This window comes from Marmota monax, unplaced genomic scaffold (assembly GCF_021218885.2).
Source record: "Marmota monax isolate L192 unplaced genomic scaffold, Marmota_monax_Labrador192_F-V1.1 WCK01_AAM20220418_F8-fsc00017, whole genome shotgun sequence".
NCBI classification, from domain to species: domain Eukaryota; kingdom Metazoa; phylum Chordata; class Mammalia; order Rodentia; family Sciuridae; genus Marmota; species Marmota monax.
This window is the reverse complement of record NW_026695241.1, coordinates 1171024-1190500: the sequence shown is the minus strand read 5'-3', so window position 1 is coordinate 1190500 and position 19477 is coordinate 1171024. Positions and strand designations below refer to the sequence as shown.

General features: G+C 32.7%; 1 protein-coding gene across 4 annotated transcripts in view; it reads left to right on the top strand.

Annotated features, from left to right (window-relative positions):
• The window catches only part of Papola (poly(A) polymerase alpha), a 62231-nt gene that overhangs the window by 20393 nt on the left and 22361 nt on the right, over positions 1-19477 (top strand). For all 4 annotated transcript variants that reach the window (XM_046440517.2, XM_046440515.2, XM_046440516.2 and 1 more), the window contains exons 4-15: positions 771-852; positions 2942-3051; positions 3539-3592; positions 6195-6306; positions 6966-7055; positions 7146-7284; positions 8810-8882; positions 10197-10317; positions 11235-11319; positions 16743-16796; positions 17326-17445; positions 18701-18810. In XM_046440517.2, the coding sequence (XP_046296473.1) occupies positions 771-852; positions 2942-3051; positions 3539-3592; positions 6195-6306; positions 6966-7055; positions 7146-7284; positions 8810-8882; positions 10197-10317; positions 11235-11319; positions 16743-16796; positions 17326-17445; positions 18701-18810 (1150 nt within the window). The remainder of the gene's footprint in view (positions 1-770; positions 853-2941; positions 3052-3538; positions 3593-6194; positions 6307-6965; positions 7056-7145; positions 7285-8809; positions 8883-10196; positions 10318-11234; positions 11320-16742; positions 16797-17325; positions 17446-18700; positions 18811-19477) is intronic.

Here is a 19477-nt window from a genome sequence, read left to right as displayed (position 1 = left end):
ATAATTTTTTTAAATTCCTGAACTACTGTTTACCAATATTGCCTTTCAAGTCACTGTTAATATGGTAAAATTATACTCTAATCTTCTATTAGATTTTTGGTTTAGTCATTGAATATAATAATCTTTTCCTTTGAACAATTAGAATATGTTTTTATATCCTAATATTACTGAATTATTTTATATAGAATCTTTGTCATGAAATAAAAATCCTGATTCTAACATTGCTCCTGTGGAACTACATGATCTCCTTTATTAGTGTTTTTTAGAAATGTGGCAAAATTCAAAAATAGTATGGGTCTTTACCAAAGAACACTTTTCTGTTCAAAGCTGGTTGAATCCCAAATCAGATTTATCTGTGAAAGGCTGGCTGACTTTTTTTTTTTTTTTTAAGAACTTACAAATAAGTATTTACTCTATACATTTGCACTATAATCTTTTTTTTTTTTTTTAATACTTTTTAGTTTTAGGTGGACACAATATATTTATGTGGTGCTGAGGATTGAATCCAATGCCTCATGCATGCTAGGCGAGCACCTACCACTGAGCCACAACCTCAGCCCTGCTAATCTTGAGTTTTGGGTTTTGCTTTTAATACAGAGTCCTCCACTATTACTCAAAGCTGACCTTAAACTTCCAGGCTCAAATGAGCTTCCTGCTTAAGCCTCCTGGGTAGCTGGGATTTTAGGCATGCACTACCACACTTTTTTTAAAAATTACATTTAAAATAGTTTCCCTTTTGTTTCACTGATTACCATTTTTTGTTTCAACAGAATCTTCCACAATCTGTAATTGAAAATGTTGGAGGAAAAATTTTTACGTTTGGATCTTACAGATTAGGAGTACATACAAAAGGTAAAAAAAATAGTAGTTGTTTTTTTTATTTTGAAGAATGCATTTTTTATTTCTTAAAATTTATGATACAGAAATTTTATTTCTTAAAATTTGTGTCAGTTACTTGTGAATCTTGTAAGCTTAGGTTTTTCATGGAAGAAAGAGTCTTAAAGGGATCTAAAGACTAAAAATGTAAAATAATACCTTCATGTCTGTTCTAATGTAGTACTAAAATTAAGTAAAATTAAAATACAGGTCCAGTTGAAATTAGCTATGTTTTATATGTTGAATAGCTACATTGAGCCAATGGCTACTACTCTATTGGAAAGTGCTGACAGAGGCCATTTTTCCACAGAGGAATTTTATTTTTTGTACCGGAGGTTGTCTTTCAACCAGTGTACTTTCCCACTGATATACATCCCTAGTTCTTTTTATTCTTTATTTTGAGACAGGTTCTCATGAGTTGAGGCTGGCTTTGAACTTGTGATCCTTTAGCTTCAGCCTCCTGAGAGGCTGGGATTACAGTGTGAACCACTGCACCCAGTGCTGTTTGTCTATTAGATAGATGCATGACCAATATTGCTATTATTTTTTTCTATAGTATGTCACTCCAAATATTGCTATTACTTTTTTCTATAGTAAAAACACTCCAAATAGTTTATCATTAAACATTAAACAAACTGATATGTATCCATGGCTTTTTTTTTTTTTAACTGGGGATTGAACCCAGGGTGCTTTTTCACTGAGCTACATCCCAGCCCTTTTTAATTTTTTATTTTGAGATAGCGTCTTGCTAAGTTGCTCAGGCTGGTCTTGAACTTGCAGTCTTCTTGCCTCAACCTTTTATGTTGCTGGGATTACAGGCATGCGCTACTGTACCTGGCGTATCCATATCTTTTTTTTTCTAGTTGTAGATGGACACAATACTTTTATTTATTTTTATGTGGTGATGAAGCTAGAATTCAGTGTCTCACATGTGCTGGGCAGGTGTTCTACTACTAAACCACAACCCCAGCATGTATCCATATCTATTGATAATTACTGAATATTTTCTTATTTATATTTATTTTCTCTGTGCAATACCCAATAAAAATGTTACCATGGCTAAGGACATTTATTGAATTCTGTTTACCAGGCACTGAGTTAAGTGCTTAATATTCATTATCTTATTTATTCCTCACAGTACTTTTGTTTTCATATTATAGGTAGTCTAAGACTTAAATAGGCAAAAGAACTTGAGCAGTTTTTCTTAGCTATGTACTGGTAGAACCAATAAAATAGAGCTCACACAGTCTGGGATATATCCCCACTAATATCTGACCTCTGTTTTAAGAGTATCTGCCATTTCTCTGTATAGTGGTATTCTCTTTTCCAATTTTCCACAGTAACAATAGATTCGTTTCTGATGTGTCCTGTGTACTATATACCACTTTTCTCCTTTGTGAATAATGTGCTAAATATAAATAGCCTCTAGAGAGTGCCTTAACATCTCATCTTTTAGAAAAATGGCTGTGTTGACCAACTTCCACCTTGCCCTCTCTCTTTTATGACTCAGATTATTGATTTGTTATCCTCCTTTTTCATATGGGAGCCAGTAGACACCTATCATAGAGTGTTTAGAGAGTCACTGTTTAACTTATGAACATGGTTGGACTCATGACATCAAGGCATTGGATTTTGTATTTCAGTAATTCCCTCTCTTTATCCTGAAAGTTCTGTCACCGTTTCCTGGATTATTTGGGCCCACTGTATATATTACAGCATGCTTTAGGAACAAATAGTCCCTATTAATTAGAACTCATTTTTCCTCTAGTGACTGATGTTTCTTTTAAAATTTTTTTAGATGTTGATGGACCTTCATTTTATTCATTTATTTATATGTAGTGCTGAGATTCGAACTCAGCGCCTCACACATGATAGGCAAGTGCTCTACTACTGAGCCCCAACCCCAGTGTCGACTGATAATTTTCAATAAGGAGTGATTTTTTTTTTTTTTTAAGAGCTTGCCAGTATAATGTTAAACAGTTACTATCCATTAAATACTGCCTCAAAAAGGTGGAAAATAATTTTCTTGTAGTACTAATTAGTGGTTGACGGGATTTTTTTTTAGGTGCCGACATTGATGCATTGTGTGTTGCACCAAGACACGTTGATCGAAGTGACTTTTTCACCTCGTTCTATGATAAATTGAAATTACAAGAAGAAGTTAAAGACTTAAGAGTATGTAAATGTTTGGGGTGAGAGGAAGGAGTTATAAAATTTTATTTAGTCTTTTGAGTGAATTTTATGGTAGAGTCATCATGTATTGAGCTGTTACAATTGACCATGCTATTTGAAGCACTGAAAATGTGTTTGCATTTTATTCTTTACAGTATGCTAAAGTCATATATATGTAAGATGTACATGATGTCTTAATCATTAGAAAATAGAGGCAAGCAAAATAAATATTAGATAATCAGACTACAACCACACATCTGATGAAATAGCAGAAATCAAGGATTTAAACCCTGGAGCCTAGAGAGTCTTAAAGCTAATTGCTGAGAACTTACTTTGTGCCAGGTGTCATGCTAAATTACGTTTAAGCAATTTCAATTAAATTGAAACAATTGTTTAAGACAGTTATGTTTGCAATTTCATGTAAATTTTCACATTTATTTAAAAGTACTAAAGTGCAGTTTTAGAGACTTTTTTTTAATTTTCCTTACAGGCTGTTGAAGAGGCGTTTGTACCAGTTATCAAACTCTGTTTTGATGGGATAGAGGTAAGGTGTTATGCAAATAGACAGTTCTTGATATGTGGTGTTACTTACTGAACTTGACAGTGTAGGTTAAAAAGTTGATATGGTTATTATTTTACTTTCTGCAGTACTGGGAATTATCTCAGGCAGTCTACCACTGAGCTACATGCCCAACCCTTTTTTAATTTTTAAATTTTGGACAGGGTTTCACTTAAGTTTCTGAACCTATCCTGAAACTTGTGATCCTCTTGCCTCAGTCTCCCAAGAAGCTGGTATTAAGGTGTGTACTGCCACGCTTCATTTGTGAATTGGTTGAAGATTAATGCCAAGTTTTTTTTTTTGTTTTGTTTTGTTTTTTAATGGAAGTGACAGCCGGCCATGGTGGCTCACACTTGTAATCCTAGCAGCTTGGGGAAGCCAGGGCTGGAGGATTGCAGGCTTGAAGCCAACCTCATCAACTTAGTGAGGCTCTAAGCAACCTAGTAAGACCCTGTCTCAAAAAATAAAAAGGGCTGGGGATGTTGCTCAATGGTTAAGCACCCTTGTTCACTCCCTAGCGCACGCTTACACACACACACACACACACAGACAGGAGTGACTCACATGTTTAGATTGTGTATCTGTCTGTCTGTGGTACCCGGGATTTAACCCAGCCCCGCCCCCTCCTCCCCCCTTTTTTTGAGACAGGGTCTCATGTTGGTTTTTTTTTTTTTTTTTGATGGGTGGTGGTGGTGCTGGGGATTGAACCTGGGACTTTGTGCATGGGAGATAGCACTTTACCAACTGAGCTATATCTCCAGGGATCTCAATAGATTGCTTAGGGCATCACTGAATTACTAAGGCTGGCCTTGAATTTGCCATTCTCCTGCCTCTTGGATTGACAGCCCTGCACACCTAACCATGCTGGCTAATTCTCATTTAAATGCCAAGTGTACCCAGGAGCAGAAACATGGGCAAATTTAAGACCAAGTGATACTACAAAGCGATTTCTTGGTAGTTTTTCATATGCAAATTTTATGTTGTTTTAGTTTCAATGAGGCAATAAAACTGTGGATTTGCAAATGGTACTTTGCCTTAACTTCCTTTAAATATTTAAAAAGTGGGGAGAAAAGTAAATTGATATGTATGTGTTGAAATATTTTCTGGTAGGATTTAGAGCTCAAGTTGTCCAAGATTGTGTACATTTCTTGCTGTTTTTTTGCAAATATGGTGGAAATAATTGGAACAAAGTAGGTGGTTAAACAAGTTTAGTTACTTTTTATGGTACTTTTACTGTGCAAATGATGCTAGAAAGTCTCTAATGTTAATGGTGAAGATAATAAAATTTTATAAGTGGAGTAATGATAACAATGGTTTTGCAAAAAATGGTAGTTTTTAGAATTGCATAAGATGCCAACTCTTAATCTTTTAAAAAAGTCAAACTAAAGGCTGGGGATATAGCTCCATTGGTAGAATGTTTGCCTTGCATGCACAAGGCCCTGGGTTTAATCCCCAGGAACACACACAAAATAAATAAGTCAAAAGTCAAACTGCATTGGGCGAGATGGCACATGCCTGTAATTGCATCATCTTGGAAGCCTAAGGTTTTAGAATCACAAGTTCAATGCCATCCTGAGCAATTTAGCCAGGCCCTGCCTTACATTTATTTAAAAGTAGGATATGCTGGGCCCTGGGTTCAATCTCTAGTAAACCAAAGAAAAAATTCAGTTGAATTCCTTAAGCTTTTCAGAATTAGATCTAACTCTGGGTCTTTTAAGCTGGGTTATCCCTAGTGTGCGTGCATGCGTGTGTGTGTGTATGTGTGTGTGTTACTCAAAACTAAAATTTGAAGCTGGGTACAGTGACACATAGTTTTAATCTCAGCTACTTGGGAGGCTGAGATAGGAGGATTGCAAGTTCCAGGCCAACCAGAGATTTTGTCAAAAATTTTTTAAAAAAGAACTGAAGATGTAGCTCAGTGATATCACATAGCTTCCCTGGGGATTAATCCCCAATACTAGTAAGTAAGTAAATAAATAAATAAATAAAATGAGAAGAAAACAAAATAATACTGTAATATGGACATATGAATTCTTCCATTTAAGGCAGTCTTTATTGGTAGGTATTTTTGAGATAAGTATAAAGATATTTGTTCTTTTTAGCACTGGTGACAGTTCATACAAATAAAGAATTTTAAATAACTTCATAATATGCATTTAGCAAGCCTAGTAACTCAGATTTATTAAGTATAATTAAATGATAATTAGGTATTTGTACAAGTTGCATTTCATATTACCATGATTTAACATCTAGTTAAAATACGTATGATATGCTGGGCACAGTCATGCATGTTTGTAATCATAGCACCCCATGAGGCTGAGCTACTAGGATCACAAGTTGCAAACCAGTGTGGGAAACTTAGACCAGTATCAAAATAAAAAGGACTGGGGATTTAACTGAGTAGTAGAGTACCTCAGAGTTCAGTCCCCAGTGTTGCAAAACCCCCCAGAACCTATAACATAAATTAATATATTACTGTTAGGTTTGTTAATTGATGATGCTGGCATTAAGTAGAAGTATTTTTTTACAAAAATGCTTTAAAAGTAGTTTGACAGATATGGAATGTTAAGTTTTGTTTTTATTTTAGATTGATATTTTGTTTGCAAGATTAGCACTGCAGACTATTCCAGAAGATTTGGACCTACGAGATGACAGTCTGCTTAAAAATTTAGATATAAGATGTATAAGAAGTCTTAATGGTATGTCAAAAAGCCTTATCTCCTTTTGCTTAGTTGGAGTTGTTATCAAATATTTAGTTGTTTTAAAACCTTTAATGAAACATTTATAGCCATTTTGTTAATTCATAGTGATTACAAATGTGCTTTACTTAATAGATTACAGAGAAGTGGCTGATAGTTTTACTCATTGGTTCCTTATTCTGTTATTTATTTTCTTGTAAGCTAAGAAATACTGAGATTTGTACTTTTGCTAGAAATTTAGATTTTACTGTGTGACCCTAATTAATTTTGATCCTGATATCCTTTTGTAATGGTATCAGTTAAATTTTTGAAAGATTATTTTTTAAAAAATTTATACATAAGACTTTTGGACAACAACTGTTAGAAACTTAAGTGGACTGAATTCTTCTCAGTGTATCTAGACAGGGAAAAAAATTTAATTATGAGTTGCAGTTTGATATTAGGAAGATTAGTTCAATTTATTTGGCTTACAGCATTGCTTGTGGTAGGAGATAAATGTTTCAACTTTCTTGTTTTGTCTTTTTATTGAATTAAGCTTATTGGCTGTACCAAATCAAAGTTTCTGCTCAATTTGTTATCAGTCTCAGAAAATTTAGAATTGGTGTTATCATTCAGCCTTTGATGATTTCATGTTCTGTTTTTTCACTCCTATCAATCAGGTTGCAGGGTAACCGATGAAATTTTACACCTAGTACCAAACATTGACAACTTCAGGTTAACTCTGAGAGCTATCAAACTGTGGGCCAAACGTGAGTTCAGAATTTGTTGGCTAGCTTATTACAAACATTTAAACATGTGTTCAACACTAACTTCTCTTTTTGCTTTTCCCTTATCAACAGGCCACAACATCTATTCCAATATATTAGGTTTCCTCGGTGGTGTTTCCTGGGCTATGCTAGTAGCAAGAACTTGCCAGCTTTATCCAAATGCAATAGCATCAACTCTTGTACATAAATTTTTCTTGGTATTTTCTAAATGGTATGTGTTTAGATTATATTAAAATAAAATTGATTGTAGACACTGAAGTTTAGTCTTATTTCTATGACATTTCTGCAGCTGGTTTCAGATTCAAATTTTAGTTCGTGAAATAGTCATTTAGATAGCCTTGGATATCACAATGAATATTATGGCAAACTTGAACTCCATTTCTTTTCCCTAGCTTTGCCAGGATAGTAAGTCATATTCTATTTGTACTTAACTTGCATAATCCTACCCTCCAAATAAACTGAATTTTAGCTGTAGCTTTTGCTAAAATCGAATTTATTAATAGGTTGGCATATATGTTAACATTTGGATAAAACTTCTACATACAACTTTTCACTTTTTGAATGTTTTTGAATACATACACCATTAATATTTGATTTTTTTTCATTGAGCTATTTGTTTATTTTTGGCAAAATATTAAAGATGCCAATTGTGTAAAAAATGTAAAGAATAACCTTATGTATAATGAACAAATTAACGCTCATGTATTAATGAATTAGTGCTTGGACAAAAGCAGTATCTGAATCATTAATATTGGGGAGTTTTTTTTTTTCCCCACCTCATTTCAAGATGTCCACATTTGTCAACAATGGTTTCATTTAAGAAAATTAAGATTATTGCCATTTCAGAATAGTTACTTTGGTCCCAAAGATGAGGATTGTTGGGTTTTAATCAGATTTCCCTCAGATTTAAATCTTCCTAGTTTCTGCCAACTCATACCCATCCAACATTGCAAAAGACATTATTGTTTTCTAGTGATTTTGTAAAAATTAAGAGTTTTTGGAGACTTTAGAATCAAGTCACACTTTCTAATACACATTCTGCTATTTTGGGATTTGATAGCACATTTTAATTACATATAATAAGATATGATAAGATTAAAGAATGTTTTTTAAGGCTACACATATATAAATGTTTTCAAGAAGCTAACCTTGCTATTAAGGAAGGAGGCAGATGTTTTCCATTTTTTAATTTCTACTGTAAGGACTCTGCTAATTTTACTAAAGATTGCGTCCTGGAAACACTGTATTCACACCACAGACTTTTACTACATTTATTCATGTAACAACTTTTAAGTCATGAGGTGGAGAAAATTTGTCTTAATTGTTATAATTATTCATACCCCTTGTCTATAATTGGAAGTAACTTTTTCTCATTTTTCTTTGGATGGAACTAGTACGAAGACAGGATTTTTGTCTTTCAAAAGGGTTTATCCTGTTCAAGATTTAGGTGAAAGCATCAAATATCTTGCGGGTGCTTTTTAATTTACATGGTGCTTTATCAGTTCTTTTAAGAGAGAAGATATTTGACTTCAATTTGAAAAAGCTACCAAATGGTTTAATTTTATAGTTACAGAACTATTTCAAGTAGTCTTTACCATCAACAGAAAGGAATGAAAGGTTGTATATACCAAAATGAATGAAGAAGGATCACATTCACAAATGCTGTATGTTTAACAAAATACGTTTAGATGATAATATCCAGTAGTCTTATCAAGTGCTACAATCTTTTTAAACAGGGAATGGCCAAATCCAGTGCTATTGAAACAGCCTGAAGAATGCAATCTTAATTTGCCTGTATGGGACCCAAGGGTTAGTGTATTATTTTTTCCCCTACAAATTCACACTGTGCAATAACAAGTAAAAGTCATCTGCATAAACTTCAGGGAGACCTCCCAGCATTTTATGTATGAGTGGACATGTCCGTATTACACTTTCTTCTAGATAACCTCATCTATAATTGTCCTCTGATGTGAGAAGCATAATGATGTACCCTGTAAACTACATTTAATTGTACATAGTTTTTAATACAAATTTCACTAACATTTTAATTTATATAGAACTACCTTGTAAGCAAAGTTGTATGGGCCTTTGTGCTTAAAAAAAGAAAAAAATAATAAAAGGATACTAAAAATCCCTGTTTTTTTTTTTTATTTGATCTAAATATTTTGTTAAAAATGGGGTTATTGTAGGGAAACTGCTTAATGTTTACATGTGGTAGATAACTTCTAAGCAATATCATTCTAATAACAATGATGTAAAAATTGTTTTAGATATTTCAGATTATAAAAACATGGTTGGGCTGAAGAAAGCTTCCGTTTTGTTTGGGGAGTTATGACATTACTGCTTACACATTTTAAATGTTAATAACATGAACTTTATTGATAAGAAATTTAGGTTTTCACTATGACTCTAGGTTTATGAAATTCTATTTTTCTGAATTAATTTGCTATCTTACTATTATACCAAAATTTTGTTTTTAATAAGTTCTGTTGAATTACATGAAGCTGTGTATTTCCAAACCTCGAGAAATTTAATTTTGGAGGATAGGAATTTACAGTTTCCTTTGTGGAAATATGCCACTTACCATTATGTAAATTAGCAGTTATTAAATTATTCCCATATCTTAAAATGATATCAACAAGGACATTGTAGTTTCACTATGTGTTAGGAAGCCTTAAACTCCTTATAAATTAAGGGTATATTCAAAACTTAAGTTTCCGTCTTGTTTAAAATTAGTTTTATACAGAATAACTTTAGAGTATGACGTTTCATGAAAGTGTAATTGCGTGCACATCCCCATTTCTATTGTTGAATAAAGAAAAACTAAATATCAATATATTCCCAGTTAGAACTTTCTTTGCTTAAGCAGGTACATTATTTCTAATATGTTTGCCCAAATAGTCATGCCCATATGATTGAAACAAACCATTAGTTTAGACCAAATCCCTGATTCTGTAAGGAATTCCTTAAAAAAACAGTGTCTCCTTTCATGGTTTTTCTTTCTCAACTCCAGCTGTGAATGAAATAAAATTTAATCATTGGTTCAGTTTAACAAGGGGTAAAAAGTCCAAGTATCTGTTGCATATGTACTTGAAGAAACTGATTGGCTGTTATTGTATGTAGGTAAACCCCAGTGATAGGTACCATCTTATGCCTATAATTACACCAGCATACCCACAGCAGAACTCCACGTACAATGTGTCCGTTTCAACACGGATGGTCATGGTTGAGGAGTTTAAACAAGGTAAGTGTTTATCCTTATGCTCTCCTTTATACGTGAAGGATTTACGTATCATTGTAGAACCAGTAGTTCGCTATAAAATTTAATTGAAGAAATCATTCACTGAAGTGGATTTTGGTGTTCATATTTGTTTAAGGTGTATATCAGAATTGACTAAAAAATTTAAATTTAGGTAATGTATTTTTTATTATGTTGGAAGATTAAGTAACACCTAAAACCAAATCTTTTGCTGCCCCTTTATAAGCTGACTTCATCCTATACTGTTACCTTGTGAAATTATGAATGATAAAATGCTTGTCCAGTGAGACTTGAGGGATGCTTAGGAAGCTGCTTACTCTTGGCAAATAGCTTTCAGAAGGATTGGGACCAAACCCCTCATTTTAGGGGAACTTAACCTTTTTGAATCCTAATTTTACTGTAAATTTAAAGTACTACCCACTGGCCTTTGAGAGAAGTAGCTAAAATGGGATTGTTTGGTTGACTGGAAGCAGTTGAGGAAGTAGTGAAAAACCTGTGAGTATCAGCTTTACCTTTAGAAGTTCAAAATTCTTTCCTTCAAGGGAAGATGCTTTTATTCCTTTAGAGAGAGCAGCTAACTTGAGTTTTAGAAATGTAAGGAACAAATTATGTGGACAACTTTTCTTCTCACATAACTCAGTGCTTTAGTTTTGTGAAAGTCATAATTAACATGCCATCTTAGAATAATGGTGCTTTACTTGAAACCTGGCTCTCAGAAAACAGGCCAACTTTTTTGAAAAATCTGTATATATGTAAGAATATGCTTATGAGCTATAAACTAAATCTTTTAAAATTTTCAGTTTTACAATTATAATGAATGCATGTGGTTATGTTTAAGATTATATAAAATTCTAGATTGTTAGACTGAAGCATGCAAACATTTTAATATGTTTTTAATTTAGGTCTTGCTATCACAGATGAAATTTTGCTGAGTAAGGCAGAGTGGTCCAAACTTTTTGAAGCTCCAAACTTCTTTCAAAAGTACAAGTATGTATTTTAAGGCATGTTGAACATGTTCTTTTAAGTAATGGTTTAATGGCAGCATATATGATACCTTTTCTTCATAGACTAATGTAGTTTTGGATTTCCCTTCCTCTCACTTAGGACATACCATTTTTTAGTAAACTGCTTATTATCTGTTTTTCAGTGTAATGTGTGGCTCCTAAAGTTTTGCTGCAGCAAGAGTTTGGTCATCCTATATTAACCCTGACCCAAATAGGAAATCCATATAGTTTGGCAAATTGGTGAACTGTTAACATCTGTAATTGAACTTATCAGAAAATGAAATCTTTTTTATCTAATTCCGGAAACTTATTTATCACTAAAATTTTTTAGAACACAGACTTAGCTAATAAAATGCCAATATGTAGCCATTTTAGAGCACATTAGTAATATCCTACCAGTTCCCTCCCAGTGTTAATAGCCACTTTCAAGTCTTTATACAATTAGTTTTCTTGGGTCTAAATGGGTTTAATAATTTTTAGTACTGATTTGAATATAATGGTTCAATACCTTAGGTTAAAAGCTTCGTTAAATTGTGTTGGTTTGGTGAAAACTGTTTCATAAACATTTTTTAAAACAAACAAACTACACGGACTTACACTTTTATTTGCCCTGAGCTGAAAATTTGCCAGAGTCCCCTTAATTTTTTTTAAATGCTTGAAACTTTCCTGATCATGTTGGATTGTGTTTTGTAATAATCTAAACAAGATTAATTGTTGCTATTTCCCCAATTAAAAAGAAGAATGATGACCTTCATGATGTCTCTGTGTTTTCTGTATCTTTTGAATGAAAAAGCAGTAATGGAACCAGCTTAATTATTACGTTCTGGGAGCACTATGTTGTTAGTAAAAATTTAAATAGTTTACTATTTAATAATCTTATTTTATTACACCCCATATATTGTGCTTTCCATTTGGCAGATAATTTTTGTTTTGTATTTTAGCTAATGTTGAGGAAGCCACCTTTGAACATGAAATAAATGTATGTACTGATAGTTTTTAAAACTACAATATGAGACAATTGTGTATAAGGAGAAAATCAACGATAATGTCAGCATCTCTTAATTGCTGAGAACCAAGCATGAATTCTTTTCCTATCTAACTTATTTATGTGAGTAAGAGGTAGATGGGATGGAGTTCTTCAAAATATCTACTTAAGCTGTTTCTTTCATTTGAAAAAATTAACATCAAAATTGAACAAACCTTTCCATTGTTATTTCATTTGAATAAATTGACATTACTAGAACTTTGCTTTTTTAAAAGCTTGCTTAGTATTTCTTTAAATTTTTTAAATCTTTATTATGTGCCCAATAGTACCTGTAAAGTTTTTGATAAAAAGATTATTATTGCAGTGGTGCATGCCTGTATTCCTGCTGACATAAGGGACTGAGGCAAGACAATCATAAGTTCGAGGCCAGGCTCAGCAACTTAGGCCCTAAGCAACTTAATGAGACCCTGTCTCAAAGAATAAAAATTGCTATGATAATGCTCAGTGGTAAAGTCCCTCTGGGTTCCATTCCTCGTCCCCCCCCGCCCCCCCCCCAAAAAAAAAATCTTGAAGCAGTCAAATCCTTTGTAGGATATTTATAAAGACTTAAATAGGTGTGATGAAATATCACAAAGTTTATTTCAGGAAAATTTGTTTCACCTGAATATCCTGGGAAAATTAATTATTAAAAATAGTACATTGAGTTAATTTTATCTTTACCAAATTCCATTATATTTTTATGTCTTTTCCACAAATGTCCTCTTCAAGGTACAGTGATGATTATCCTTAGGCTTTTGGAGGTATTCACAGATTGAATTTAAATCATCTTTATATGAAATGCCTTGATGATTAGCTGTATGACTGAATTGAAATCCTTATTTTCTCCATTTTTGAAAGTTGGTTAAGTATTATTTGAAGCATATCCTGAAGATATTGTTGTTTGGTAGGTGTAGAGTTCTATATATATATATCTTCCCTTCATTAGAGGGAGAAACTGTAGAGGGAATTTTGTTTGTCTTAAAAAGCAATCTAGGGCTGGGGATGTACCTCAGTTGGTAGAGTACTTGCCTGGCATGGACAATGCCCTGGGTTCAATCCCCAGCACCACAAAGGAAAAAAAAAAAAGGCAGGCTAATCTTCTAAAAGAAAATAATGCCTACCTTGAGAGAAAGTTGTAATTTTCTGTAAAGACTTCTAAGAAAATATTTTCTGTATTTCCTCTTTAAGATATCAAACATAGCTATTAAGTAAGCTAGCAGTAAAGAAAATGTGAATACTTATGTGTATTGTTTCGCTGGGATGCAAGGAAGGAAAGCAATTAGGAAAGCCAGAGTAATTTTTAATGAAGTTGTATGTACAAAATTATTTAGATTTTAACATTTGTTTAAACAATTTAAGATGATGAAATACAACTTTTGATTCTGAATACCTAAAGAGAATTGTTGAAGGATTTTTGACTAAGATTTTCATCAGTGTTCATATCTGAACTGTCATCTGTTTAAGTATTGAGATGAAATAGCAAGGGAACCATCCAAAAGCTTTTTGTAAATATAACTGTTAGGCGGTATAACAACTATATTTAAGTGTTCTTAGGCCTTTCCACATAGATTTAAATTCATTCAGGATACATTTTCATAGTTAAATTTTTATTAGAAGCCATGTCTCTAAATTTTGGGAAAAGGTAATGGCTGTTGACTTTAAAGTGTGTCACGAAGGCATTTGAGACTGTTGATACATGTTGATTGTGAAACAGGATCAAAAAATATTCTAGATTAGAATTGCTTTTTTTTTTTTGTTTTCTATCAAAAACTCTGGTTTTTAAGATTTTTATGTAGGTTTAAAGAATGAATTTGGGATTTTGTTTATTGCTCCGGTGAGTGTTTTTCTAATGACTGATGTAAAATAATTGCAACTTATTTTTTATTAACCATTGTATTTCACACCAATTCAAATTTTGCATAAATTTGAGTAAAGAACATTTAACTTCATCATTAATACTTGAGTTAATCTTTTACATTTACATTGTACAGAGATGAAAAGACTCCCCTATTTCAATAAGAATTAAAATAGAAGTCATAATCTATAAAACGCAGGAGGTAGGAAGTATCAAAATGAATTGGATTGCCAACAAAATTATGTTCAAATGGATTATCTATTATATCTTAGTAAATAGAGAACATGGTACTATACCATTTAGAAACTAGGTAATTTGGCCCTCTGCTGGGTGAAGCCAGCTAAGTTAAACTGATTTTGATGCTTTGTTGTCTGCTGTTCAGAGTTGCTAAACTTGGGCAAAGGAACTCTTTCTTCATCTATCCTCCACCCGCTATTTTTTTTTTTTTTTAATCAGTTCACTCTTCTTTTTCTTCTTTTGTGGGGGAGAAAGGAGGTAACCGGGGATTGAACCCAGTGAGGTACATTCTTGGCCCTTTTTATGTTTTTTATTTTGAGAATAGGGTTTTGCTAAAGTTTTTTAGGACCTTGCTAAGTTGCCCAGACTGGCCTCAAACTTTGTATCTTCCTACCTCCTGAGTTGCTGGGGAAGGTTTGTACCTTGTGCACAGCTTAGTTGAATCTTTTTAATGGAAACCTAGATAATCTAGAAATCAGGTCAGAAATGAGGTTGTTAGGATTTTGTTTGAGTGTGAGTATTCTCTACATAAAATCCACAGATTTTAGTTATTATTTTAAATTTTTGCTAGGGAGCTTTTTGGTAAACTTTACTTTCATATATATTTACATGTATATGTGGATTTTTTAGTTATAGATGGACATAATACTTTTAATTTTGAATATTTAGTATTTTTATGTGGTGCTGTGGATCAAACCCCAGTTCCTCACACATGTAAGGCAAGTGCTCTACCACTGAGCCACAATTCCAGCTCCCAGATTTTAGTGTTTTTATGTGACTTTTAAAAATTTGTTCTATGTATTGGCTTGTTCCCAAATAATACTAAACAAATGGGAAAGGAGGTATTAAGTTTATGTATTTGGACTATATTTTTATGTAGTTGCATTCACATTTTCATATACTTATATCACAGAACTATTTTTATGTGTTTACATATGCACACCTCACTTTTGAATTACCTGCTACTTTTTTTTTTTTTTGACAGAATGCCTTTATTTGTTTATTTTTATGTTGTGCTAAGGATCGAACCCAGTGCCTCACATATACTAGGCAAGCCCTCTGCCCCAGCCCCTACCTGTTACTTTTAAGTTTACTTCAAGTTAATTTGCTTGAAATTTACAATATTTCTGCCACTAAGATAAGTACTGTTACCCCACTTTATAGATGATGTATGCAAGTTTTAGAACAGTCTAGGTTTACAGTATTTTTCAAATATATTGTGAGCATAATTAATAAAATAACTTATTGGGCTATTTTATGGTAGTATGGTTTAAAAAAATGCTTAAATTTGTTAGGCTTTCTTTAACCTTTGCTAAAATGTCCAGAAAGTGTTCTATTTCTTTGAAATTTGTTGATAGTGTTTTTTTTTTTTTTTTTTTTTTGAGGGGGGGGGCGGGAGTTACAACACAAAATGTGAGTGAACATATCAAAAGGATTTTAGATTTTTTGGAGAATAAAATGAAATTTTTGTTTACACTTTTAGTTTTATAACCAGTATTTATATTAGCTGTAAAATTTAACTTCTAGTGCTTACTAAATAAATATTGGGGAAGGGCTTGTTTGACTGAACTTCTTTAGTTGGAGGAAAATGAATACTTTAGAGACATAAATAGTTTTGAAAAGATTAAAAAAGAAGACTTTGTTAGTGATGATATTTTCTGAAATAAAATATTTTCTCTATTTTGAGTGGGATTGAATTCTGGATAGAAATCAGCTTTCTTTTTGTGGCTCTCAGGATAATGATGTCTTTTTTTTTTTATTGTCACAGAAGTTTATATTAAAGTCTTGGAGTCTGATTCAAATTATGCATTCTGTTTAATATAATTAAAAAGCCTGATATATTTGTTGTTATTTTGAAGTTACTATTGTATTATGGGTATTTAGTGATTATTTTTGTGGAGAAAGCCACTCTGCTTGTTTCTCCTAAAACATTTTCTTTTAGTAGTATATTTCAGTGAGCAGCTCTTTTATAGATTGAACGCTTCACTGGAATCATTGTGAAAAACTATCATTTAATGTTTATTCAGCTTCCTTGATTCAGCTGCTCTTTTTTGTCGTCATTCCTAAAAATCACTATTGTCTTTCAGAAAAATTAAAATCAAAATCATTTGTACTTAGAAATGTGTAGAGTTAGCTTCTGTAATTTTATTTGCATATTGAGATTGCAGGCCCCCCCCTTGGTAAATTGATGTTGATCTATAAATGTAATGAAACTTACTACATTATCGTTTTAATATCCAGAACAAAGTATGTAAATAAAATAAAAAGCATATTGTCTTTATCTTCAAAGGCATTATATTGTACTTCTAGCAAGTGCACCAACGGAAAAACAACGCCTAGAATGGTGAGTAATAAGATTAGACTTGACAGAAAAATAAACTTCAAAATGAATCAGTCCCAGAACACAGTAGGAGTTGGGAAGTCCTTAAAAAACATCAAGTTTGTTTGAGTTGTTTGCACATGGAGCTTTACTACTTCTGATGGAAGTGTAAGAATTAGAGAATCCATATGCAAATTACTTATTTTATAAAGATTTACATTTTTTAACTGTTGATTTATTAAAGATTTTTTTTTATATTTTAAGCTTTCTGGTTTTTCTTTAATTATTTGTTGGAATATCTTTTGTAACCTTCCCGATGTGGGTAAACTGTGCCATAGTTCTCTTTCTTCCTCAGTTCAGCATTTTTGGGAAGAGCCTAGGGTTTTTGCTTTTGAGTGTGGGTGGATAATTCATTCAGTTGAATTGCCTTTGTATGGATTTTAAGTTATGTGATCTTCATGTTCCTGTTTTACACAAGCATTTGATTTGTGCATTTGCTATTTTAAATAAAATCAACCAAATCTTTCATTAATACTAAGTGACATTTGTTCAGGGTGGGCTTGGTGGAATCAAAAATTCGAATCTTGGTTGGAAGTTTGGAGAAGAATGAATTTATTACACTGGCTCATGTGAATCCCCAGTCATTTCCAGCACCCAAAGAAAATCCTGACAAGTAAGCACTCTTAATATAAAAGTACTCCATCCCTCTTTTATCTTTACTCATAGAAGTTTGACCTTGCAAGTATCTGATTTGTGATGGATTCTGGATCATTGGAAGGCATGTAAATAAAATCAGGCTCACATTTTCACTTAAGGTTCTTGAGTAGGTCAGTTGTTGGTTTGATTCTTGCTATTATTATGAGATTATAACTGTATTTTTTTAAAATTAGAGGATTATGGGAGTATTCATGATAAACTTTCAAAAAATAAATCAGTTTTAAGAAGTAAGATTCATAGGAGGCTTCTGTAGGAGGATTGCAAGCCAACCTCAGCAAGGCTCTAAGCAAATTAGCAAGACCCTATCTCAAAATAAAAAAAAGGCTTGGGATTTGGTTCAGTAGTTGAGTGCACTTGGGTACAATTCCTACTACCAAGAAGAAGAGGGGGGAAAAAAAGACAAAAGATTGAAAAGTATAGGTGAAAGAATTGTTAATATAGGATAATTATTCTGTAAACCCAGGGCCTTATGCATAGGATAATTATTCTGATGGATTGAATAGATTATTTTCCCTTTTGAAATCATGTAAAGAAGTTCTTTGAACATTTTACACATTTTTTATCACTGCAATCTTAATTATTTAAAGATTGCATGTTTCATTCAGCAGATAAATCATCGGTTCATTGTTCAAAAGAAGCGGAGTCAACAACTTTTTCACTAATTATGCTGTAGTCAGATTTGCTTATGGCCTTTTTATATTGAATTTTAAAGTTTAAGAAATATATATTTTATGTTAAATTTTCATGTTCAGAAAATCTTTGTGCAGACTTTTCTAAAAAGCAGTATTCTTTCTTCCTCATTAATTAGAACATAGTATTTCTTTTGAGTCTAGTGCCTTTGGTCATCATTATTAAGAACATCATACAGGTCAGGCAAAGTGGTACAGGTTGTAATTCCAGCTATTCTGGAGGCTGAGGCAGGAGGAATGCAAGTCACAGGTCAACATGGGAAACTTAGCAAGACCCTGTTACAAAATTAAAAAGCTCAGTGGTAGAGTGCATATACAGAGAGTTTATTTGTCCTGGGAGTTGATTGTTTACATAGTTAAAAGAACATAGAAGACATGTTTGGGATAGAACTCTGAATGTAGACCTTAGTTTGCTCATACGTTTGTGTTATAAAATTTTCCTTGTGTTCTCCGTGATGTTAACCAAGTGATAAATACATTTTCATGAATACTGATAATCAGTGGTAATGTTCTTTTTTACAGGGAAGAATTTCGCACAATGTGGGTGATTGGGTTAGTGTTTAAAAAAACAGAAAACTCTGAAAATCTCAGTGTTGATCTTACCTATGACATTCAGTCTTTCACAGATACAGGTATGTCTACTTGGATAATCAAGCATTCAGGTTGCTTCCATTTTAAATTTATTGATGTACACAATAATTAGTGATATTGGCAATAACTTATAACCTGAGAATGTCACAGTGATCGTAATGATCTTAATGGTTTTGGATTACTTTCAGTACTGTCTAATATATAATTGATTTTTTTTTTCTTGTGACCTTAAAGTTAAATGGAATTACTTAAAATTTGATTTCTCCACAATTCTGTATGGAATTAGAAACAACCCGAATATTAGTTTTGTCTACAAAACTGACTATATCTGACTACTTTAATCATCTTGAACCTTAGAAATTGATGCAGTTGCACTTCTAGTAATCTGAAGACTTTTTTCTCACGTGTTAAATGTAGATTGAAGTATTAATTCATAGGCAGGCAATAGAGTGATTATGTGTACATTTCAGTTTGACTTGTATCCTGAGATAAAGGGTAGTTTTATTTAACTTAAGACCAAACGATGGTGTGTGACCATTATGTAGATGTATAACTTTTTAGGGGAATGGTGCATGTGCACAGGGACAACTGTACATCTTCCCTAAGGACTATTTCTGTTCTCTTTAAAGTATCCCTCCACCTTTGTTTTAAATAATAAGTGGCATTTTCATTTCTCCACTCTTTGAGTTTTCCCTTGTGAACATTTAG